The following is a 26,914-nucleotide window of genomic DNA, read 5'->3' as shown; positions in this document are numbered from 1 at the left end:
CAGTCAAACTATCACATAATCACAAAACATGTTATGAGACTATATATGTTTCTAAGGGCACTTCCCAACCCCTTCTAGGTAAACCTGCAATAAAAAATTTGCAGTTACTTGCTCGAATCAATGAAATACAGCCATCCTATAATGACTGGTATAACAGACACCCTAAATTGTTTGAAGGCTTAGGTTCTATTGATGTCAAATACAAAGTAGAACTTAAAAATAACGCCAATCCATTTGCAATCAACACACCTCGTCGGATTCCTCTTCCTCTTTGGGAATCTACTAAAGAAGAGCTTGAAAGAATGGTGTCAATGGGGGTGATTGCTGAGGTACACCATGCCACAGACTGGTGCTCTCCAATGGTTGTTGTACCAAAGAAGGACTCTAACAAAGTTCCCATCTGTGTGGATCTTACTAAATTAAACAGATGCGTCAAACGAAGATACTATCCTATTCAACCCATCGACATACCACTTGCCCAAATCTCAGAAGCAAAATGCTACTCTTAATTGGATGCTAATAATGGATTCTGGCAGATCACATTGGACGAAGAATCCCAAGATTTGACAACGTTTCTGACACCGTTTGGACGCTTTAAATTTCTGAAATTACCCTTTGGAATAACATCTGCACCAGAAGTATTCCAGGAATGCGTGAATCGAACCCTTAAAGGTCAAATGAATGAACTTGCGCACATGGACGATATAATTGTTTGGGGGAAAACTTAACAAGAACATGACTATTTCTTAGAAGAAGTGCTTACCAAACTTGAACGTGCAGGCTTCACCTTAAACAGAGACAAATGTTTGTTCTCTCAAACCTCCTTAACCTACTTAGGTCACCATCTATCCGAAACAGGAATCAAAGTCGATGAGACCAAAGTCGAAGTTATAAGAAAAATGGCACCTCCAACAGATATTTTGGGTGTACAAAGGTTACTTGGCATGGTTAACTTTATTGGCAAATACATACCTAACAAAAGTAGATTACTAAAACCCATTACCGACCTTCTAAGTAGAAAAAACGAATGGTGTTGGGGGTTTGAACAACAGAAAGCATTCAATGAACTGAAAGAATTATTGGTATCTCCACCTCAACTAGCATTTTATGACAAGGATAAACCAACTATGATTTCTGCTGACTCTTCTACACAAGGCTTGGGTGGAGTACTTTTACAACAACAAACAGATGGAAATTGGAAACCGATTTCTTATATTTCACGTACTCTGAGCGAAACCGAACGAAACTACTCTAACATTGCATTGAACGAGAAGCTCTATCTCTAACATGGAGCTGTGACAAGTTTAAAGACTATATTGTGGGCAAGCACATCACGTTGGAAACAGATCACAAACCTTTGGTAAGTATTTTGACTACTAAAGAGATCAATGATATGACACCCGTTTTCAAAGGCTCAGACTTCGAATGATGAGATATTCCTACAATGTTACATATACTCCTGGCAAACATTTAGCAACTGCTGATTGTCTCTCAAGAAGCCCTGTAGACACTAATGAGAGTTATGATTTGGATGAGGAAGTTGAACTGGCCATCCAAACAGTAACAAGAAACATTGCCTATGTAACTGACATGGTTCTTGATAGAATTTCCTCGGCACAGCAGGCTAGTTCAGAACTCAGGTTAATTAAATCTTACTGCTCAACTGAATGGCCCGATAAAACTAAGATTCCCGATAATCTTAAGCCATACTTCACAGTTCGGGATGAAATATCTTTTTCTGACGGACTGTTGCTTAGAGGAGAACGTCTCATAATCCCGGAAACTCTTAGACAAGAAATGTTGACGAGAATACACACAGGTCACCTAGGAATTACTAAATGTCGACTTAGGGACAGCAATAGTATGTGGTGGCCGGGAATGTCACTTGATATTGAGAAATATGTTAATGATTGTCCAAAATGTACAGAACATAGAACGCAACATCATGAACCCCTTTTACCAAGTGAGCTTCCAACTCGTCCTTGGGAAAAGGCAGCGATTGATCTCTTCAAACTCTAAGGAACATGGTTCGTAGTAATCACTGACTGTTTTTCCCATTATTTCGAAATAGCTACATTAAAAAACCTGTCAACTGCTGAAATAATCGAGGAATGCAAATCTGTTTTTTGCCGTCATGGAATACCAATTGAGCTGCGGTCAGATTGTGGCACACAGTTTGCTACCAGATACACTGGTCTTGAAAACACTGAATTCAAAAAGTTTGCTCAAAGCTATAACTTTAAACTTGTGACGAGCAGCCCAAGCTACCACCAAAGTAACGGTACAGCTGAAGCTGCAGTCAAAATTGCAAAAAGTGTACTGAAGAAAAACAAAGAAGATCCATATTTATTTAGCTCTCCTGACTTATCGCAATACACCCCTATCCACAAATGGATACAGTCCTGCTCAACTAATATACAATAGATCATTACGAGATAACCTGCCTGTTTTACCTAAACAGCTTGAAATCAAACCCGATCTCTCTCAATTAAAGGAAAAAGAAGATACTTACAGCGCATCTTACAAGAGAAACTACGATAGACGCTATGCTACAAGAGAACTTCCATCGCTGCCTGTAGGTCAAAAAGTATGGATCCAAGACTTAAAAAGAGAGGGGATTATTATCAGCTTAGGACAAGAACCAAGGTCATACTGGGTAAAGACAGGAAACACTACGTTGAGAAGGAATCGACACCACCTTTTGCCTTACAAAGGTAATACAAGCAAACAGAGCAATCCTATTCCTTTATCCATCAAAGATACAATGCCAGATACTCTTCCATTTACTACTGTTACTCGAACCAACTCGTCCCTATCAAATACTACTGAAAAAGCAACTACTACTCCATCTAGAACACCCCAAGATCACAGTAAATCTTTTTCACGATCAACAATTCCCAATCAAGAAGCTGCAATTAAAAAATCATCAAGAGGCAGAATTATGAGACCAACCAAACAATTTCCTGAATAAACTTTGAAAAAAAAAAACTCAAAGGGAAAGATGTTCAACCTATTTTAATTATTAATTATTATTTAACCATATGTTTTTATTTACTTTCTTTAATAATATTGTCTTGTATTTGTGTCTTGATTAAAAACAGTTTAGTTTCTTTTGATCTTTTAATCTATAATATTAAAACTAAACAGGGTTTTTTTATTTCACCATTCTGAATCAACCACTTGACGGATTTTCATGACTTTTGTGTTGAAAGAAAGATAATTTTAAGAACTAGGGAATGTCGAAGCCATAATTTTAGTTTAGGGTTTCAGTTTTTTAGAAATTAAGTTTTAATTTTTAAAATGTCTAGCAGCCGACGCTAGCAATTTAAAGTATTTTCAATGCTGGTTTAACTAACAGCTGGTTTATAACTGTCATTGAAATGTTTATGTTATGAGTTGTTTGTTTACAAAAATATTGTTCGTTGGTGTTTGCCTACATACTATTTCAATTTAAAATGTAGGTAGTTTTCCCCTACCGTGAAGGATCTGCGTTATCAGGAAATGTGTTATTTTGATCTAAACATCTCAAACACTTGCGTTTAATCAAGTTTTGTCGTAAATGCAATCTGTGTAAGTATTTAGTTTATGCATTGCAAATTTCAACTCTTATTTGGGAAATATCTTTTCAGCAGTTTATCGCTTAATTCTTTAAGATATAAGTGGTTTACGTGTTGATACTTCTTTTTCTGTATGTTTGAATGTGAGTATGTCGGCATACTAAAATTTTGGTTAGTAATGATAGCGTCAATCGGTGAAGTAGGTCTCTATAAAACTGTCAAATAAACTGCAGGGTGCAGCAGAAACCAAAGTCGACTCATACGATACCAACTATCCCCGTAGTGCTGATGATTGAGAAACTTGGGCACTGACCAAAGAACCGAAAAACCTCAATGGTGGGTTAGATAATAAAGTGCAGAGAAAATATACAGACCAGTTCAAGATAACGGCCCGGAGGTCGAAATAAAAAAGAACAGAGAGCTAAGAGAAATGTGTTAACACCCAAATATAGGGATGCTTTCCAGAAGTAGGTAAAGCTTGGATTGACAGGCTGTGCATAAACTTTAAAAAAGTATATTCCAAGGAGTACCACACGATAGACGGGAAATATCATGTTATGAAATGCATCCTCAGACTGGGATCTAAATTTTGAAGAGGCAGGTGATAGAAGAGAATCCTCATAAAAGTTTCAGTGGTCACGGAGGTAAGATAAGCTACGGTAAGTACATTGGTAGTTAGTACAGTATGCAATTAGAGGTGGCATGTAACTACTCTACTCAAAACCAGTGTGAATCGGTCGCCAATCTCGCTTCAAGATTTTTCAAATCGACACAAATGCCGTTTTATGGTAAAATTATCGGATTTAAAATGCATATCGCCATATTTTAGGTCCATATTCAAATGGAATAAATAGGTGGTCACGTTACATTTGTTTATAAGGTGATCTTCCCCATTAAAACTGCCAGAATTTGTGTCTATGCATGTAAACTAGATGTTCTGAATTATTCCGTTTTAGTTGACAACTCGATTCCCGTATGTAGGACGGGCCACCAGCTCGTTTTTATCTAAATAAGAAATAGAACAGATACAGAAAGCTTTGTGATAGTGAAAAAATAGGGGTTGTACAGTGATACAGACAGCATTGTGTTAGTAAACAAATCAGGGGAAAATCGGTATCTTACATGGATACAGACAGCTTTGTATTAGGAAAAAATTGGGAAAAAATTTGTAAAAATCGGATCCATCAACACCGGATCCAGACCAAGATCCGGAATTTTTTGGATCCGATCGGGTGCCGGTTCTAGCTCGGATCCCGCGGATCCGGTAGTCCGATATCCGGATCCGACCATCACTAATTTTGATCAATCTTGGCAAATCTATTTATTTTATACTAAGCTAAACATTTTTTACTAAAAAATACACTTTGTTACTCTCCTTGTAGCAGCCTACAGTCCTAGGTACTCGTTAAACCTAATGTTGAATTACTTGACTTATTTCCTTGTGCTCCTAGGGCCTCGACAAAAACTCACCAGCGGTCCCTTTGGTTGCCCAGGTCCTTTTCCCTACCCCATGGCATGCCCTTACTCTGTAATTCCTTCTGCACAGCCCGCCTCCACGTGGTTCTTGGTCTCCCTCTTCTGTTTCCCTGTGGATACCATTCCAGGACTTGTCTCACGACTGTATCTTGTGGTTGCCGAAGAATATGCCCAATTTAACTCCATTTTCCTTCTGTTTATTTGAATAGACATAGGCTCTTGGTTGGTTGTGGCCCACAAATTTTCATTAGTAGAGATGACTTCAGGCCACACACCCTGAGAATGGTTCGTAAACATTTATTAACCCAAGTCTACAGTTTGCGTGTGCTCGTGTTAGTCACCTTCCATGTCTCACAGCCATAAAGGAGGGCAGACTTAACGTTTGAGTTAAAGATTCTGAGTTTAGTTTTTCTTCTTATTTCACAGCTTCTCCAAACTGGATACAGCTGGGCAAATGCCACTCTTGCTTTGTTCAAGCGATTTTCAATTTTCCGATCGGAACCTTCTCCTTCAGCCACCATACTGCCCAAATAACAAAATTTATTAGCCTGCTCAATATCATCCTCACCTTTTCTGAGGGGAGTGTTGTTCCGGTTATTTAACCTCATTTCCTTGGGGTTTCTAGCATTTATTTTCAGGCCCACCTGCTGTGCTTCAACTCTTGTGTTGTTTAGTTAAGTTTTTATATCTCTGAAGCTTTGGGCCATAATGCAAAGATCACCAGCACAATCCAGGTCTCCAGGCCTTGAATTTATCCCCCACTGGATTCCCCTGTTACGGTTCATTGCTTCCTTCATTAGTAGGTCTAAAGTCATGAGAAAGAGAATAGGTGATAACAAACATCCTTGTTTGACTCCTGAGTTACAGGTTATTGGCTCTGACAAAGACCTGCAGTGCTCTACTTTGCAGGAGTAATTCTCATACATGGCTTGGTAAAAAAAGTCCCTCTTATCGCGTCTCAATCTTCTTTTAACTCTACGGTTGGCTTTATTGTATTCTCTCAGGGCTTCAGCCTTTTGTCTTCTTGTGCGACTGTTATTCCACACTGTTTTCCTATGCCGCCTTTCCGTCAAGAGATTCCATGATTCCTCTGTTATCCACTCTTTACGCCTTACATCTTGGAAGCTTAAATACTCTTCACATGTCTCCTCGAGTGTATTCCTTATGTTTCTCCATTGACTTTGTGTCCTCCTCATGCAGCTCTAACTCCTGGAATTGTAAAGCGTTCCTTTACTTCTAGATTCTTGAGCTTGCCAGTGTCAAAACGTCTTTTCCTTCCATTTTTCTCTCTAAATTTAACTGCAGAAATCTTTAGTCATATTGTTGCAATCATGAGATGGTGATCACTTCCTATATCAGCTCCTCTCTTATCCTCTCTCACATCCATTAGAGATCGCCTCCATTTTCGGTTTGTTGCAAAATGGTCTATCTGATTTTTTGTAAGTTGGGGAGACACCCATGAAACCTTGTGACATGTTTTGTGTGGGAAAATAGTCCCTCCAATAACCATCCTAATGTTAGTAAAATATAGCACCTGGGGATTGAGCTATGCTCGGGGGAAAATTATTAGTTTACTCTGAAAGCAGTTTAGTATTGCAGATAGATTAATCCATTCCCAAACTCCACACTGCTCGCCTTTACTAATTCCTTCACCACTCCCTACGTGGATCTGTTTGCCCTCCTTCCCTATACCATTTTAGAACTGCAGATACATAATTGCCACAGACAGTTCCCACACTCTGCACTGGTGGCCTTACTACTTCTGTCACCATTTCCTATGTCGTAGACACGTTTCCTTCCCTTCTCATACCATTTCAGTATTGCAGATACATTAATCTAACTGCTACAAACGGTTTCCAGTTCCAACTCTCCACACTGCTTTCCTTTACTATTTCCTTCACCACTTCATACGTCGCGGACCTGTTTCCCACCCTTCCCATAGCATTTTAGGATTGTAGATACCTTAATCTAATTGTCATAAACAGTTCCCACACTCCGGACTGCTTGCCTTTGCTACTTCCTTCACCACTTCCTCATCGCAGACCTGTTTTCCTCCCTTCCAATGGCATTTTAGGATTGTAGATACCTTAATCTAATCGTCATAAACAGTTCCCACACTCTGGACTGCTTGCCCTTACTATTTCCTTCACCACTTCCTACGTCGCAGACCCGTTTTCCTCCCTTCCCATGGCAATATAGGATTGTAGATATCTAAATCAAATTGACATAAGCAGTTCCCACTCTCCGGACTGCTTGCCCTTACTACTTCCTTCACCATTTCCTACATCGCGGACCTGTTTCCCTCCCTTCCTATAGCATTTTAGGATTGCAGATACCTAAATCGTATCGTCATAAACAGTTCCCACACTCCGAACTGATCACCATTTCTATTTCCTTTACCACTTCCTACGTCGCGGACCTGTTTCCTTCCCTTCTCACGGCATTTAAGGTTTGCAGATACCTTAATCTAATCGTCATAAACAGTTCCCACACTCCGCACTGCCCACCTTACCACTTCCTTTACCACTTCCTACGTCACGGACCTGTTTCCCTCCCTTTCCATAGCATTTTTGGATTGCAGATACCTTAATCCTATCGGCATAAACACTAAACAGTTCGCACAAACCACACTGCTAGCCTTTACTACAATCATAGATAAAAAAGATTCCTGCTACAATGTATTGAGTAATCTTCAGTATAATCTTTGCTCAATAGTAACAACCGATGTTTTTCCTTTTGTACTGTATTTTGTTTTGCTAACATACTGTGGATAGACAACTTACAAGTCTTTTGTTTACCTTTTTCTTGATATTTAATTCAACCAACATGGTTACTTAGCAACTATAAGACTAATGTTAAAAAAATGTGACTTTAAATTTAATTTTTCTACGTAATTAGATTTTTGTTGGCAGTTCTAACTGCAGTAAACTCGTTTTTAGGCCAGGAATAAACTATTTACAACATTTGAAGAAAATCGTCGGAGGCGTTTGCGAGATCTTGGTGCAAGCAAGCATACATACATACATACAAGCAAACATTTGCTTGTATTAGAGTATAGGATTTAATTGAAAATTAAATCAGGTGAATCAAAATTTGCTTAGCTGAAGGTTTGCTGCGGCGGTTGTAATATTAGTTCAATTTTATTTTACGTCTAATTGGGACACCGGGTTTGTCTGACATATTGAAGTGTAACACATAAAAAAAAATATTTTCAAAGAAAAATGCTATTCTTAAGGGAATGAGTTAACCGTTAGCATAGATATTAGAATAGTTTTATACTAGTTCAAAATTCAATAGGCTATCACAATCAACTAAAAAGAAATTTTTATGAAAGATGCTCAGACATACCTTTTGCTTAAGTGCTTGATGAGATCTTTCACCTTTAGCTCACTAAATAGACCACACTCCTCCAAAATGAAAATTATCTTATCTTTTAGTAAGAAGTATTGTTTTGTCTGCAAACAAGAAAACAACATAAATTGGTAACACAGCAAAAGAGAAATAGTTAAAGCATATATTCACTGAGCTAACCTGTTATTTGTATTGATTGGATACAGTAGACTGGACATTTAAACACATTTCAGCCACATGTTGCAGAATAGCATGAGATAAAGCCTACATTTGTTTTTACATTAGGGCTAATAACATGAAAAAGTTCAAGAACAAATTTCAGGGACCTCGCTGGATATTCTACAGAAGGTTTGTAATTTTTTTAAATTTTATCCCACAAATTTACCCTTCTTGAATGTGTTTTTAGAAAATTATAGTTAATGGCTGAGTACTGCAACATCTTAACCTTTCATCGAGGGTTGTACTTTACGTTTTGCTGGTCTTTTTTAAATTTTACTCACCTTAGTGCTAGGACAATAGGTACCTTAGCTGTTCATTGTTACCATTACTTCCTTATTTATGAATTACTAGCTGTAACCCGCGGGCTTTGCCCCGTTTAACTTCTTAATTTTCAAGATTATCTCGTTTTATGGCTCAATCACGTCCTGGTTGAAGTTTGTTCGCTACGCTCACTCACCTTTAGGTTGGAGCTTGTTCGCTACGCTCACTCACCTTTAGGTTGGAGCTCGTTCGCTGCGCTCACTTGCCTTCAGGTTAGCTCGTTCGCTACGCTAACTCCCCTCCAGGTTGAAGTTCGTTCGCTACGCTCACTCACCTTTTGGTTGCAAATTAGCTGTTTTCATAAATGTAAAAGAAATAATAGTGCTGCACCCTGTTGGTAATCCTTGTAACTTTAATGCTATTGAACATCATAGAACATAACCAACTTGTTTAATTGAAACAGCTGTTAAGATTCAATAATTCCATTTCTCATAAGGTTAACATGGGAAACTCCAGAGCCACTGGGGCGGAGCCCGAAAGGATTTTTGAAATAAGAATATGCCTATATGTTAATCGGGAATGTGAGCTATCATCATGCCAAATTTCAGCCCAATCCGTCCAGTATTTTTCGCGTTCACTTGTCACAAACATACATCCATACATCCATCCATACATCCAAACTTTCTCATTTATAATATTAGTAGGATAATGTCTTCATATGTGTAAGCTAGTTCTCTTATGCTTGCAAATAAAAAAGATGCCATAAATATAGCAATTAGGAATATATAAATTGCACAAATTGAAATTATAAATATTGACTGAAATTTTACAAAGTTATTGGCTTTTCCTTTGGCTGACATCACTGGGAAAATAACTATGTGAGACCAACAAAGCTGATGAAAACTAACTACTTACTTACATTAAAAAAAACTTATATATTTACACTAAAATCACTAAATTAAGTGGCTTAAGTCTTTCAAGCCTCAATCACATCACATAAACAACAAAAAAACTTTAACCTACTTATAAAACTCTAATTTCAACTTATATATTTTAGGTATGGACGGGATTGAATTTCTAGTTCTGGACTGGATGAGATGGGATTTTTATTTCCTTCCCAATTTTCGGGACGGGGTGGGATTTTTTCTTGTGCATAAAAAGGGTTTGTTTTAAAAGTCTTGAGTATTGCAGTTACAAAAAAAGATAAATATAATCAATTTTTACCGTCTGTGGTACTGATCTATAAAAATAAAAAAAATGGGCAACAATTTATAGGTATAGAAACATGTGACTTGTGGCCATGGCGCGATGGTCGAAATGACTCATGGTCTGGGCGCGATGGTCGAAATGACTCGTGGTCTGGGCGCGATGGTCGAAATGACTCGTGGTCTGGGCGCGATGGCCGAAATGACTCGTGGTCTGGGCGCGATCCTTGGTATGGCTCCGCCGTCACGGCATGATCGACGGTATGACTCGTGGTCACGGCAGGATCGTCGAAATGACTCACGGCAGGATCGTCTAATGACTCACGGTCTGGGCGCGATACTCACGATCGTTGGCGTGATCTTCGGTATGACTCGCCATCACTGCGTGATCTTCAGTATGACTCGCGGTCACGGCGCGAACGTTAAAATTACTCAGGGGTCACGGCGCAATCATAGGTATGACTCCACAGTCACGACGCGATCATCGTAATGACTCCGCAGTCACGACGCGATCATCGTAATGACTCCGCAGTCACGGCACGATCGTCGTAATGAATCACAGCCACGGTGAGATTGTCGAAATGACTCGTGGTCTGAGCATGATCGTCAATATGACTCGCGGTTGCGGCGTGATTGTCAGTATGACTCACGGTCAAGGCGTAATCATCTAAATGACTCATGGTCACGGCGCGATCGGGGAAATGACGTATCCACCTGTGTTGGCGGGAACACTATCGTGAACATCTCTCGCGATAGCGGCGTAATCTTTACCCGCGAAGCGACAAAATCGCCAACGATCGGATCAAATCAAATTACGTCCTGAAAATCGGGAATGTTGCCATTTCGTAAAGCCTTTGTTTTCTACATTAAGAACTTTAAGCTTAAATACCCCCGCCGCAGCAAACCTGACGCCTAAGCGAATTTCCATTTGGCTGAATTGATTTTCAATTGATCTATTTAAATAACATTAGGTTTAACGAGTACCTAGGTTTGCTGCTACAAGGAAACTAATAAAGTGTGTGTTTTAAGTAAAATAATTATTGCTTAGTATAAAATGAATATATTTGCCAAGTTTGATCAAAAGATATCCATAAACAAGCAAACTACAACATTTTACAATATTCTCCATAAGAATAACATGGGAATTTTAAATTTACCATTTTTTTTAGTTTTCTCCGTAACCAATAACCGTACAAAAACACTTTGATATACTGAATTGTTTGTTTTTTTAAGCTCTTTAAGAAGGTTTAGAGAAAAATTGGGAAATTTTGTGTTTTGAGGGTCAAAATTGAGAAAAACCAATTTTTACCCCATAAAATCCCCCATAAAACCCTGTTCCCATGGTCCGATCATGCTGGATCGCGAACTCATTCAAGTTTATCCCGCCTTACACCTTCAAACCAAATTTCATCAAAATCGGATAAAAATTACTCAAGTTATCGTGTTCACGGACACATATATATATATATACTAGCTGACCCGGCGAACTTCGTATCGCCTAAGTTATAGGTTTCCCCTAAGACAGACCGATGGAAAGAAAGTACCGTTACGTTTAATATTCAAGATGATCTCGTTCGCATCGCTCAATCACGTCCTGGTTGAAGTTCGTTCGCTACGCTCACTCACCTTTGGGTTGGAGCTCGTTCGCTGCGCTCACTTGCCTTTAGGTTGGAGCTCGTTCGCTACGCTCATTCACCTTTTGGTTGCAAATTAGCTGTTGTCATAAATATGTAAAAGAAATAATAGTGCTGCACCCTGTTGGTAATCCTTGTAACTTTAATGCTATTGAACATCATAGAACAGAACCAACTTGTTTAATTGAAACAGCTGTTAAGATTCATTAATTCCATTTCTCATAAGGTTAACATGGGAAACTCCAGAGCCACTGGGGCGGAGCCCTTTTAAGAATTTCGAAACGGGAAATAGTTTACGTCCGATACGCATACCTACAGAATTTACACACCAAATTTCATAACGATCGGTGAAGTCGTTCCGGAGGAGTTTGCAGACAAACACTGTGACACGAGAATTTTATATATTAGATATATAAATAAAGATTAAACATTAATAAACTTAGTACCCAAGTAAAATTATTTATTAAAATATTTACTGACTATAGTTTCGGCTCTAAGGCCATTTTCAAAGTAAACAAAAATCAAAATAAGATATGTAAATAAATAAATAACATATGATATTATAAAACTTTTCTAACTTGTAACATAATTTTGTCTTCATTGATTAATTTATATACTATATGATGTGTTGTACTTATTTTCATTAATATTTTCTCAATTTTGCTATTTTTTCATATATTGGATTATTCAATTTTGGAATCATTGTATTTAAAATGTTTGATTTGTTATTTTTGTAGTTCATATAAATATTAATTTCTTCTTTTACATTTAATTTTTCTCTGTCTTTTTCAATTTCTAATATTGTTAAGTTTTCTTCGATCTTAGTAAACTTATGTTTGGATTTTAGTAAATGATCTGCAAAATTTGATTTCATTGATGTTTTGTTCTTCGATTTATATGCCTGTATATGTTCGTTGAATCTAACTTTAAAATTTTGATAGGTTTGTCCAATGTAGTAGTTGTCACAGTCAGAACATTTAATTTTGTAGATACCAGATGCATTGTATATATTTGCTGTATTGTTTGTTATAGGATTGTTGGTTTTATTTTGTATGATTTTAAAAATGTTATTTTTTGTTCTGTAGCTTAATTTTACTGGGGTATGTTTGAATGTTTTCCTGATTGCTTTGTTAAAATTGTTGTTGTATGGGACGCACATGAATTTCTTTTCTTCTTTGTGTTTCGAATTGTTTTCTAAGTTTGATTTTAATTCATTTCTTTTCTTAATTTTCTTCTTGATCATATTATCAATCATTTTGCTTCTATATCCATTTTTTTCAGCTAGATATTTTATAGTGTCGACTTCTTTCTTGTAATTTTCTTTATTTAAAGGAACGTTGACTAATCTGTGTATTAATGAATGAAAAGTTGCAATTTTGTGTGTCCATGGATGATTCGAATGTTTTGGAATTATTATGTCTGTAGTTGTGGGTTTTCTGAATATGTTAAAAGAATGTTTGTTGTTTTGAATGGAAATTGTTAGATCTAGGAAATTGATTTCTTTTTGTTGGGTTTCTTTGGTGAATTTAATTTTCTTATTAATATTGTTGAGATACGTTAATAATTGTTCAGATTCATTGTCATTTCCTTTAAATAAGCATAAAATGTCATCTACATATCTGTACCAATAAACAATGTTGTTTATGAATGGATTTGTGTCATTAATAATTTTGGATTTTTCCATTTCTGTCATAAAGATTTCTGATAAAAGTCCTGAAAGGGGAGATCCCATTGGTAGACCATCTTCTTGAAGATAGAAAGACGAATCATAACTAAAGTAATTTTGCTTAACAATTACCTCTGTAAGTTTGATAATATCATTTATTTCATTTATTTTCAATTTGTTGTGGTTTATTAGGTTTCTTTTCAATATAGATAATGTTTCCTTGGTTGGAATATTCGTATACATATTGTTTACATCAAAAGATAAGAGTAAAACATCGCTAGGAATATCTATATCTTTAATTTTGTTGATAATTTTTTTGATTTTATTAAAAATCAAACTTAGAAAACAATTTGAAACACAAAGAAGAAAAGAAATTCATGTGCGTCCCATACAACAACAATTTTAACAAAGCAATCAGGAAAACATTCAAACATACCCCAGTAAAATTAAGCTACAGAACAAAAAATAACATTTTTAAAATCATACAAAATAAAACCAACAATCCTATAACAAACAATACAGCAAATATATACAATGCATCTGGTATCTACAAAATTAAATGTTCTGACTGTGACAACTACTACATTGGACAAACCTATCGAAATTTTAAAGTTAGATTCAACGAACATATACAGGCATATAAATCGAAGAACAAAACATCAATGAAATCAAATTTTGCAGATCATTTACTAAAATCCAAACATAAGTTTACTAAGATCGAAGAAAACTTAACAATATTAGAAATTGAAAAAGACAGAGAAAAATTAAATGTAAAAGAAGAAATTAATATTTATATGAACTACAAAAATAACAAATCAAACATTTTAAATACAATGATTCCAAAATTGAATAATCCAATATATGAAAAAATAGCAAAATTGAGAAAATATTAATGAAAATAAGTACAACACATCATATAGTATATAAATTAATCAATGAAGACAAAATTATGTTACAAGTTAGAAAAGTTTTATAATATCATATGTTATTTATTTATTTACATATCTTATTTTGATTTTTGTTTACTTTGAAAATGGCCTTAGAGCCGAAACTATAGTCAGTAAATATTTTAATAAATAATTTTACTTGGGTACTAAGTTTATTAATGTTTAATCTTTATTTATATATAGTAGCCCTATTTTTCTATTTTTCATATATATATATATATATATATATATACACATATATAAAAATTTGAACGAGTGGTGTTTTTGGCCTCTGGGGACATCAAAATGAAAAAGTAAATCGGTCCCGGGCCTAAGTCTTACCATGAGACCTACGGTAATAGCTACTTCCCTATAGGGAAATTCGCTAAAAACAAAAAATTTAATATATTGAAATGTTTTTGTAAGGTTATTGGATACGGAGAAAATTCAAAAAGTTTTAAATTTAAAATTCCCATGTTATTTTTATGGGGAATATTGTAAAATATTTTAGTTTGCTTATTTAGGGATATACTTTGATCAAACTTGGCAATTTCATTTATCATATACTAAACTTTACTAAAAAACACACTTTATCATAGTTTCCTTGTAGCAGCAAACCTAGGAGCTTGTTAAACGATATATTATTTTAATTTAATTACAAATCAATTTAGACAAATAGAAATTCGCTTAGTCGGCATGTTTGCTGCGGCGGGGGTATTTTCTCATAATTTTAAAATAGATCATGTCCCTGTTTCTTATTATATTTTTTCAGTTTTATTTTAGGTTTGAAGATTTTTTAGTTTAATTAAAAAAAGGGACAAGGGAATGAAACAACATACATAATACTGCAAAAGTATTTTATATTTAATATTCCTTTGATGACCATTTAAACAACTCTTGCTTAAATTGTGTGACATCTACTTAAATCCTTTTTACATTCCTTGTCTGGCTTGTCCTATTAGTTTTACTGTTTGACCTGAGAAAAACTACTTTTTGACTAAGATAGTGAATTGAAAGTAATAAATTATTATAGGCTGTACCAAACCAAATCTGTACCAAGTAAAATGCTGTACCGAACCGATGGCGGTAGCTAGGCCAGAACCGTATCGTACCGACTTTTTCAAAGCACCTCAGTCACTTAACTTTCATACAATCCAGATCCAGCTATTTAATCCATCTTATCGCTGCTTCAACTTCAACTAGGTTGACAATACAAGCTAACTCACTTGTTAAGCTTTGTTATGGGCAATCACTTACTATGTAATTCATTATCTGAGTTTCAGCCTCAAAGTAACAGGAACCTGTCTTAAACATCCAAAAATCACACCTTTAGTTTAATAAAGCCAACTCATTGTAGAGGGGCATATGCACTGCGTGGGATTCAGGCAAAAAACTTAGCCCTTTAAGCCTATAATTATATAATCAAATAGTGTTACCTGCTATTTGCTTACCGAGAAAAAGTGTGTTTTGGTAGAAACACACAAAGAGTACATCTGCAGGACCTGAAAACTCCAATCCCACAGATCATCTGTAGCTAAAGCTGTTCTTATCTGAGTGTAAGGGAACTGATCCTCACTGTCATCACGAGTCTGCAGCTTCCTTACGATCACTAGGAAAGGGATCATGGTGGTTACGTACTGTAAAACAATACAACATTGTAGTCCACAAGTAGAGCTGTTCTTATCTGACAGAAGTATTGATATTTTGTACACTGGGTTACAATTGACTGACTGTAATGATAAGAGGAGTTAAATACAGTAGGCTGTTAAGACTGCTGCAAGTACGGCAGGGTGTTTGATCCAGGGGGCAGTTGTTTGGGCCAGGGTGCCCAGAGGTCCAGTTAACTTTGGTAGAGTGCTAGTGAATCTGGGTTAGGACCTTACTGTAAAGTTTTGTAACAGCAGGTTTTATTAAAAGGGGTTTCAGTCAAGGAGTTTCATATTTAGTTCTAGATTCAGATAAAGAAATTATTGTTTGGTTTTGGAAAAGTTAAATCTACCGCGCTTAAGTTAAATAAGTTAAGTAAGTACTGCGCTTTTCATTAACTAAAAATAATGGTGAAAGAACAACAAAACAAGGTCATATGATTAAAGACGTTATTAGAGTGTTTATGAAAAAACATTGTATGGAAAGAGATAACCTTTAACTAGTCTTACCTTTAAACATGTAAAAAGTAAGATGTAAGTGTTAACTGTTCTGTCAGGCAGTATTGTGTACTCTGTTAAAACCTTTATTAGAACTGTATTGATTATTGACTTTAGATTTATTATGTAGTGATGAGGTAAAATCCTTTATATATAATTCTGTAAGACAAAATGTTTTTAAATGATTAAAATGACATTGAAATGTAGTTAATATTATTAACTGGAAACAACTAGTTTTCTTTAAAAAGCAACACTCTCAAGTGTTTAAATGCAAGCTATCTTGAGTGGTTCAGTGTGGTTTCTTTTCTTACATATGGTGATTTTTTTATTGTGAAGTCTCGCCTGCAACCTTACAGTACAACAAAGAAAACTAAAAAAATATGCAATCAGCAGTGCCTTAAATTTTAGTAGACTTAAAGAGTAGAGGTATGCAAACAACTCGATTCTCAAGCTGGGCTGGCCTACAAGATCGAGCACAAGTCAGAATATCAAGCTCGAGCCAACTTTTACGATCCCTATCGTGAAAAACCTCTGCAACGTTCGTGCGATCGAAAAATTCACTCTTTTGGATAGATGTTGATTACGTTTCCGTAATTGCACGATGCTGGTGATGTGTACACAACCACAGGAGATGTCCAAGTATTTGCTGCAATCGCTGACACCTATGATGACGTTTCCAAGACCGCGGGAGTCAGCAATATTGTCTACAAACTGCAGGAGATCCTCAGGATATTTCTGCGATCGCAGATGACAATTCTAACATTTCCGAGGTCGTGGGAAACGATGGTGTACACGACCGCGGGATGTGTCCAGGATTTTGCTGCGATCGTGGATTAAAATGATAATGTGTTTGTGACTGCAGAAGACGATAAACCGACCGCAGCAAATGTATGATTTATAATAGGTATTACATTTCATTTAATACTGCTTTTTTACCGGTGACCATATACTACAACATGATTTAAACTGAGTTTAAACTAATGCTTGTTTAAAAATTGAGGATTTGAGGTAGGCCTACTGGAATTTAAATTGGTATGTAAGTTAATCTATTCTTTCTGAAATAAATATTCTTTTACTTTCATCAATAATTAGTACCTGGGGACCGAGCTTTGCTCGGGGAAAATCATTAGTTCACTCTGAAAGCAGTCTTAGTATTGGAGATACATAAATCCATTCCCAAACTCCACACGGTTCGCCTTTACTAAGTCCTACACCATTTCCTACGTCATGGACCTGTTTCCCTGCATTCCCATAGCAGTTTAGTATTAGAGTATAGGATTACACATATCTTTTAAATATGAAAATTCATGCTAGTGCTTGAAATCGTCAATATAAGTGATTCAACTAATTTGATATCACGGAAGATTACTTAAGATTATACTTCAGAAATGACAAATTAAATTTTAACAAAAATCATCTTCTCTATTTCTTTTATTGAACAACAACGCTCTAAACTATTATCTTTTATTAACATAAACAATTATTGAAACATATGACTGTTTATTTATAGTACCAGGGGACCGAGCCTTGCTCGGTTGTAGTTAATTGGGTTTAATATTTAAAATAAAATAATACTGTAAACAAGCATTTTATAATTTAAGAAAAACATTTTTATTACAAACCATAGACAGACATTTGATTGCTGATTTAATAACAACCCTTTATTGTAAAAGTATGCAATTAAAAAAAAAGATACATGATCTTGATTAAGTTTAAGTGCTACTCGCACAGCATTTTTCTCCCCTCTAGTCATTGAGACCCGTTGTTCGACTTTTATTCTCACTAAAGACGGCAGATAAAAATACGATACAAACAAAATCATATTAGGTTCAAAATGGCTTGTGACAACGATTTTTCGCTTTTTTGATACTAATTATAATGAAATTGAGATTCTGTCTGTTTTTAGCGAATTTTCCATATAGGGAATATTTAGTGAATTCCCCATATAGGAAATAAGCTATTACCGTAGTACCGTACTCATGGTAAGACCTGGACCCGGGACTGATTTACTTTTTCTTTTTGAGGTCCCCAGAGGCCAAAAACACCCTTCGTTCAAATTCATATATATGTATATGTATGTGTCCGTTAGCGTGATAACTCAAAAAAAAATTATCCGATTTTGATGAGGTAGAAACGTGTAAACCTACGTTTCTTCAAACGAGTTCGAAAACCAGCATGATCGGACTACAGGAACAGGGGTTTATAGGGGGTTTTATGGGGTAAAATTTGGTTTTTCCCATTTTTTACCCAAAAAACATAAAATTTAGCATTTTCTTTGAAAACATTTTGTAGAGCTTAAAAAAAAACACATAATTTAGTAAGTGTACGTTCACTTTCAGGGACTTATGTTTTCTTTGTGACCTTTTTTTCACTCATTTTGATTACTGTAGGCTATAAATTTCAACTAGGCCTGCTATACAATAATTTTCAGAACCATACAACTCTATATAAGTAACTATAATTCATAAAAAGTTAAGTTCTCTCATAATAAATAAGGTAAATAAAACTCCACACCAAAGGACAGAGATCTCAAGTTAGGCCTAGGCATACACTAGTTCAAATGGTAAGATAGTCTAATGTTTATTCACACTAACAACAAGTTCATGCCCATGCAAATGGAAAATTGTTAATGAAAAGTAATATAAGGAATAGAGTCTTAGTTTGGAGTAATAAGAGCTTCTAAAAAGAAATAAAATAACAGAGGACAGATAAGTCAGGTTAGTCCTTTTTCAAATTTTCAGACAAAACTTCTAATACTCAAGACCACATCAGTGCAAATTGAGAAACGTGCTGTATGTATAAAATCCATTTTAGCTACAATGCCATTTGTTAATTTGCTCTCGTTTGATATATATTTTGGTGGAATAGTTTGATAAATAATTTTATAGTTGTAGATTTACGAAAAGCCGATGACATAGGTACTTGGGTTTTTTTGCAAACATATATATTTGCCCGGCACTCGGGAATTTTCGATTGTAACGGCAGTGCTGATCATAATGGCCAATCATACCGTACGGCAGACTTATCGTAACGGCCCAATCACGATTTTTTCAGATAAAACTGTAGTGCCAATGTGATCGGCACTTGAGACCCAAAGGGTTAATTATATAGATATTCTTCTAGAAAAACATTTCTAATTGTTAAGAACAACATTTAACAACTAATTGTTAACAATCTAACATTTAAAGATATAATTGAATAAACTGAAATTTTTACGAAGATTAATGTTGTTATAGACAATCAACTATAACAATAACTGTCGTAATAATCGGCGGATATATCCGCCTAACGTCCACGAAGCCAAAAAAAGATAGGCAGATTTATCCGCCTACAGTCCACAATGCACAAAATACTAGCGGATGTATCCGCCTATAAGTCCGGGAAGGGTAAAAGAGAATGATAAAAAATTTAAAAAATAAATCTAAATATTCCTAGTAAAAAAATACTGTTAAATAGGAGAGTACCTTAATGACTATTTTTGAAAACATTTCAAATCTCGTTAATATCTAAGAAATAACAATGTCATCATTCAGGTAGAATGCCGTGTGTTATAAGGTAGTTTCATTCCTACTTACTTCTTTTTCAATGCATTTATTTAGAGTTAAGTCTTGCTGCCTTATATATGTTGCATATAATAACTATTGGACTATGTTTATTATATTTAGTACTCTTTGACTTCCTTATGAGAATTCAAATGTTTTTGTTTTACATATGGTTTTCTGTTGTTCATTAATTGTTATGTAAATAAGTTTGACCAATATAGTACATTATAAAAGTTTCTTCCAGTAAAGTATTCTTTTCATTTCATTCTAAATTTAACTTGTAACAATAGTATTTTATAACAGGTTATGGGCCCAGACACCCTTATATTGTGTGTTACAGGTTTTAAATAGAATAATTTATTGCTTGAGATAAAATCTTTAGTATGGAATTCGTTATGCAGAAAATGGAATTGCTGCATGGAAAGGACAACTGGGATGATTGGAAATATCTCATGCAAATTAGGCTTAAAGGAATCCCAGATGCATACAAAGCCATTTCTGGTAAAATGGAATTGCCAAAGAAACCTAAAGATGAAACACAAGCTGCAGAAATGAAAGAATACAAAATGAAGATAGATAAGTATAACAAAACACAGTCAGAAGTAATGTTTATGTTAGCATCTTCATTAAGTAAGGAAGTAAGAGCTCAGGTAAGAAACCTAGAAAAACCAGATGAGGTTTGGAAGGAGCTGCATAATCTATTTGCAGAAATAGAGGAAAATAAAGCCTATGATATATGCTCTCTGTTCTTCACCTACAAATGGGATCAACACTTGGATATGGCTGGGAACCTATCTGCAATCAAGTCGTTATGGGTAAAGCTTCAAGAAGAAATTAAGAAAATTCAAGACAAGAAAGAAGATAGTTTACCTCAGATATTGTTGATTTGCAAGATTTTTTAAATCCTACCAGCAGAATATTCCAACTTTCAGACAACATGGTTAATGATTCACAAGGATAAAGCAAGAAACCTTGACAATCTTACAAATTGGCTGTGTACAGAAGCAAGAAAGTTGACCTCAAAGGAAAAAGAGAAAGAAGATACAGCTTTAATGGCGGTCAATAGATCTAAAGAAGGCAAAGGTAACAGAAGGCAAGTAGGTCTACAGAAAAACAGCAAGCACAATGATGAAAAGAAAAAGTTTCCATGTCACTATTGTCACAAGAAAGGACATTGGTTGCAAGAGTGTCAGAAATGGATAGCGGATGGAACACCTGAAAGAAAACATGAAAAGAAAAGCTTGAAAAAAGAATCCAAACAAGCAGCACTAACCATATTAAGCAATTGTGTTTTTCAAACCCAGAATACTACCGTATCACATGATTCGTACGTGGACAGTGGTGCTACCAACCATGTTACACATTGTAGGCAAATGTTTACTGACTTTGAACAATTTGAGTTACCTCATGCAGTTACAATGGCAAATGGACAACAGACAAGTGCTATTGGTAGAGGAACAATTTGCATGGAAGCAAATTTGGATGGTATTTGGAATTCAGTAAAACTAACCAATGTATGGTATGTACCTGGTATCTTCGCAAACCTATTTTCAGTAACCGCTGCTCAAGATTTAAATGTAAATAGTAAATTTGTATCGACATCCAAGGATTGCACTTTGTTTGATAGAAATGGTAAACCACTCATCAAAGGACATCAAAGTCAAGGCGGAGGTTTGTTTAAATTAGCAGTAAGAAAATCAGTAGACCTCATGGCTGTTATGGAAGGAGTTCCAGCTGTTAATCAGTTGCAGTTACTTCATGAACGACTAGGACATCAAAGCAAAACTCATGTACAAGAGTTTGCAAGAAGAGAACTGAACCTTAATCTCAAGCTTGACAATGAGGTATGTGAAGGATGTGCTTATGGGAAAATGCACAGGACACAATTCAGAAGCAGAGATGAACACAGAGCTTCAGTACCTGGTGAAATCGTTCACTCTGATGTTTGTGGACCTTTCTTTGAGTCGATTAAAGGTTCAAAGTACTTTGTATTGTTCAAGGATGACTTTACTCGCTACCGCAGTGTTTATTTTATGAAGAAAAAATCTCAAGTTGTAGAGAAGCTGAAGCAGTTTCTTGCAGAAGTCAAAGTCACAGGCCATGTAATATGTAAGTTGAGATGTGATGGAGGAGGTGAATTCGACAATGAAAGTATTAGACAAGTCCTTCAAGTGAATGGAATACAACAGTTGATCACAATGCCATACACACCACAACAGAATGGATCTGCAGAGAGAGAAAATCGGACCATAGTTGAATGTGCAAGGTCAATGATGCATGCTCACGGTGATCTGCCTCAAGGCTTGTTGTGGGCCGAATTGATAAACACTGCAGCCTATATTTTGAACAGAACTGCTAAGTCATCAGTTGCCGGAAAGACTCCATATGAATTATGGTTTAGAAAAAGACCTGCAATAGAACACTTACGAGTTATCGGGACAGATTGTTTTGTCCATGTTCCAAAGCAGAGAAGACGTAAGTTTGACAAGAAAGCAATGAAATGCAAACTTATTGGATATGATGGTAATGATGGATATCGTATCTGGAGTTCATGGAAATGTACTGTCATTCGGTCCAGGGATGTAACATTTTTGAAAGAGCCTATTAGTCAATCTATAGTAAATGGGCCTATATCTTCAGAATTCAAAGTCCCGATGAAGAAAAAGATGAGAACTGTTCAGCCCCTGTAGTAGTTAATGTTCCCATTCCTTTTCCTGAAGATGAATCGGAAGATGATAAATTGACAGACGAGGAAGCAGAACAACATGAAGAAAACGTTGTGCAAACTTGCCAACTCCGAGATAGAGCTATGGTAAGGCAGCCCATTCGTTTTGAAGATTTTATGATGAGTGCCGTTATGGGGAACGCACATTATTAACCAAACACTTTTTCATTCAAGAACAAGTGACAGCAGGAAAACTTGAAGTGAAGAAAATTGACACAAGTGAACAACTAGCAGGGTTGAAGGTTTTAAGACAGAAAATTGGACTGGCTTAACGTTCCTATGAAGTCTCTAAGGAAGCCTTGAGTAGGGGGAGTGTTGCATATAATAACTATTGGACTATGTTTATTATATTTAGTACTCTTTGACTTCCTTATGAGAATTCAAATGTTTTTGTTTTACATATGGTTTTCTGTTGTTCATTAATTGTTCTGTAAATAAGTTTGACCAATATAGTACATTATAAAAGTTTCTTCCAGTAAAGTATTCTTTTCATTTCATTCTAAATTTAACTTGTAACAATAGTATTTTATAACAATATACTCTGTTATAAAACAAGTGCCTGCCACAAACCCTCTTAGAACTAGTTATCATACATTTTTTTGCACTTTTTTAAAAAACAGAAGATTGAAAAAATAAATACTGTATCTTAGTCTGTCATTTTTTAAATCAATTGGTCCTTGCCGACAAGTTTTGTAAACATGGTGAGGCTAGGCATATGTAATATCTATATCATGAATAAATATATTTGAATTTGAATTGGAATCTGTATCACCGGCTTTGCTGGAAATGTAAAATATATCATGACAGTAAAGTGATATCCGATCTATATATTAGTAGGCAAGCATGTTTCTTTAAAACCTTTTTTCCCAGCCCGTGTGTATCGCAGGGGAAATCTACGCATACTGCTAGAAATATATTTTCCTCTAGTTCTAAATGTTCAGAATCCCTTTAAAAACTAAAATAAGCTCAAATATAACCACAAAAAAGTTTATTTGAAATATGTGATGTGGAAAGCGAATAGTGACCTCTTGTCGGGAATTTTCGATTTTGAGTTATATATATATATATTTCAATTCCTTATTAAATTCCAAATCAATGGGTGCAAGTCCCTCGGATGTATGATTTTTTTGTTAAAGTTATAGTACTTTGAAATTTGTTTTGGAAAAGGGTCATTTAAAAAAAAAACTGTTTAGAAAATTTCAAATACGCATAAAAACGGTGTTTTTCGTATCAAAGAAACGATTTTAGTATCAAAATAAAGCTTATAATGTCTTCTTAGGAAGCAATACAAATTTTTGTCTTAACTCACAGTAGTTTTAATTTTAATAATTGTTTTATTGAAGCATGTCGTAAAAATTGCATTTCAGAAAAGGGACCTCTTGTCGGCCCTATGTTATTTCCCCATAAGATAAGAAAAGGTACCTCTTGTCGGGACCGCAAAATTTGTGAGATATTTAAGTTCCCTGTCAACTGAATTTTGTTGTAGTTCTCTAAATTTCTACTAGAATGCAGGACAATTCATTTTTTGGACTAAAATCTGTTTAAAAAGTGAATATTAGAAATAGGACCTCTTGTCATTATGGCGAAATAATATTGAGCGACAAGAGGTACCTTTTCTCAGACCGTGCAGAAGCTAAAAAATGATTTATTTCGACCTTTTGCATCTTCGATTCGATATTTTTACCGATACTGTCATGTTCTATGTTAAATGAGGTATAACAATCGATAAAACCCCGAAATTCGATTTTTTTACCTTAATTACTTACATCGGCTGTACTGAAAATTTTGCATTGCCGACAAGAGGTCCCTTTTCGCTTTCCACATCACATATATAAAAAAATACCCCCCCCCCCGCAGCAAACCTGCAGACTAAGCGAATTTCCATTTTCCTGATTGGATTTACACTAAAATGTCTCCTTAAAAATATCACATTTATTCCCTATTTAAATAACATTAGTGTAAGATAATATAAAATTCTAATAAATGCTGCAAGTAAAGAATGTGTTTATTATTCAACAAGAGTCATCATCACCACAGCAACAAACTAAATTATAAAACATATGTTAAATGCAAAGGCATATGAATGACACTACATCTCCCTTTCCTCATTATATTTACTCATATCTTATTAATGGTCTGATAGTTCTGCTCGATCTTCTTATTCCATCATTGTGGTTTGGCTGCACCCTCCTTCCACGGTAGACATCGTCAGAATCATCATTCTCTTTTCTTGGTAGGGAATGAGATGCCATCTGTTTCGTCTTACATCATTCCCATTACTCAATGATACTATGTAGGATCGTGGTAGATTGGTTGTTGTTCTTATGGTTCCTTTCGCACTTATATCTTTGAACCTGCCAGAATCCATTGGCAGCATCCAACTTAGTGAAAAGCTTACCTCCTTCCAACTTAGCTAGAGACTCATCCACTGATGGAAGCTGCAACAATTCTCTTTTCACATGTTGGTTCAATTTTGTGTAATCAACACAGAGTCTAATTCTACCATCACTCCTTGGAACCACTACTACGGGAGAACATCAATCAGTAGGTTCAGTTACTGGTTCTATTACACCATCAGCAAGCATCCTGTCCAATTCATATTTAACCTGTTTGTGGAGTGAGAAAGCCACTCTCCTCGGTGACATAACAGCATAAGGTTTTGCATCTTCATGCAGCCTAATCTTGTATGGATGATTCATTCTACCCATGCCCTCAAACACTTTTGGATATTGACTCTGGAGTGATTCACCATCTACAAGATTAACGTTAAACGTAAGTAACTCCAGTTTCAACAATGCATTTCTACTCATTAGAGGTGTACTTTGGGACGGCAAGACATATATGTCTTCTAATATTTGCTTATTGCCATACATAATTTCAGCTGAACAGACACCCACAACAGTCAATTTAGTCTGGCCCGGCCCAAAAAGAACTTTATGGGTTGGACGGATTACAAGTTTGAGGTCAAGTGCAAGTGTACTTTCCATAACAGAAACGTCTGCCCCAGAGTCCATCTTAAAAGGGGGTTCGGACAGCCTATCTCCGCAATGCTATTTTATTCATCTTTAGGAACACATATCTCAAAAACTAGAAGACATATCTTCATAAAACTTTTTTTAATTGGTTGATCTCTTTGTCCTCTACAAAATAAGCAGAAAGTTTCAAAAATTATTTCTGTTTAAATTTTTTACAGAATTTTGAAATTTTAAAAAAAAATTTGCGGTTAAAAATTTTTTTTAAGTTACCCAAAAAAATGTATATATCCATCACAACAAAACCCTCTGCTTATATTGTACACCTGGAAGAGTGGAATAAAACAAAAAAAAAATTATGGAGATATCTCTTGTAGTTTTGGAGATATGTGTTCCTAAAGTAAAAAATATTAGTTTTCGGAAACGCAACGAAACAGATGATATAGTGATAGTAGTTTTTGGAAAACGCAACAAAACAGGTGATATAGTGATAGAAGTGAAAGAGCCTACCTTCAGTGCATTCCTGCTCCATAAGCTGGATTGTCTGGGTCCTCCAATTCTTCGTACTGGTCCTCTAACCTCTTTTTTGCCAAAGACAACTGCTTCCGACACTTTTTATAAAGTTCTTCCTCGGCTTTCTTGATACGAAGTTCATCCAGGGACTTCATAACTTTTATGCACTGGGCACCTGGATACATCCCTAGCTTCTCCAGGATTTCACATCTCACTATGTTCCCCTTATTGAAGGTGGCCACAGCTTCAAAAACACCAAGCTGAAGGGTACGTAGCATTACGAAGGTGGTTTTAGGAATCCGGGACCAGATGATGTTGTTCACGGATTCGCTAGGGTTTTGTGTCCCTTTATGTAGGCAACGTCGCAGTAGATCAGCACTGCTAAGATCTTTGAATATAGGCTTCAAATGTTCCATGACTGTCAAAGGCAAATGACTGTGGTTCCTGTGATCATAACCTACCTTTTGGGCTTTCGCGACTTGATATTTACACCAGCTGTCGGCCCCTGCTGGGCACAAGTTGTGTTGGGGGGATTCATTTGTAGACAGCAAATGAAAATATGTGGCCCACACAGCTTTCCTCATGTTTAGTAGACAATCAGTATTCCTTACAATAGCTAAATAGTAATACATTTGGATGTCATCTACGATTACGTTAGTCAAGCGGCCTCGACCACCAATGGTTTTTCCATCAGCCAACTCCGTTTTACCAAGTTTGGTCTTC

At 35.7% G+C, this 26,914-nt stretch overlaps 1 protein-coding gene across 1 annotated transcript in view; it reads right to left on the bottom strand.

The window, feature by feature from the left end:
* Positions 1 to 26,914, bottom strand: part of LOC128994481 (E3 ubiquitin-protein ligase listerin) — a 243,802-nt gene that overhangs the window by 115,078 nt on the left and 101,810 nt on the right. The window contains exons 16-17 of the mRNA XM_054419068.1: positions 15,747 to 15,932; positions 8,382 to 8,488 (exon numbers count right to left, since the gene is read on the bottom strand). Of these exons, the coding sequence (XP_054275043.1) occupies positions 8,382 to 8,488; positions 15,747 to 15,932 (293 nt within the window). The remainder of the gene's footprint in view (positions 1 to 8,381; positions 8,489 to 15,746; positions 15,933 to 26,914) is intronic.

Source organism: Macrosteles quadrilineatus, unplaced genomic scaffold, assembly GCF_028750875.1.
Source record: "Macrosteles quadrilineatus isolate MER2022 unplaced genomic scaffold, UCM_ALF_1.0 Scaffold_1__1_contigs__length_201487025, whole genome shotgun sequence".
Taxonomy (NCBI): Eukaryota; Metazoa; Arthropoda; class Insecta; order Hemiptera; family Cicadellidae; genus Macrosteles; species Macrosteles quadrilineatus.
This window is presented reverse-complemented; position numbering and strand designations above follow the sequence as displayed.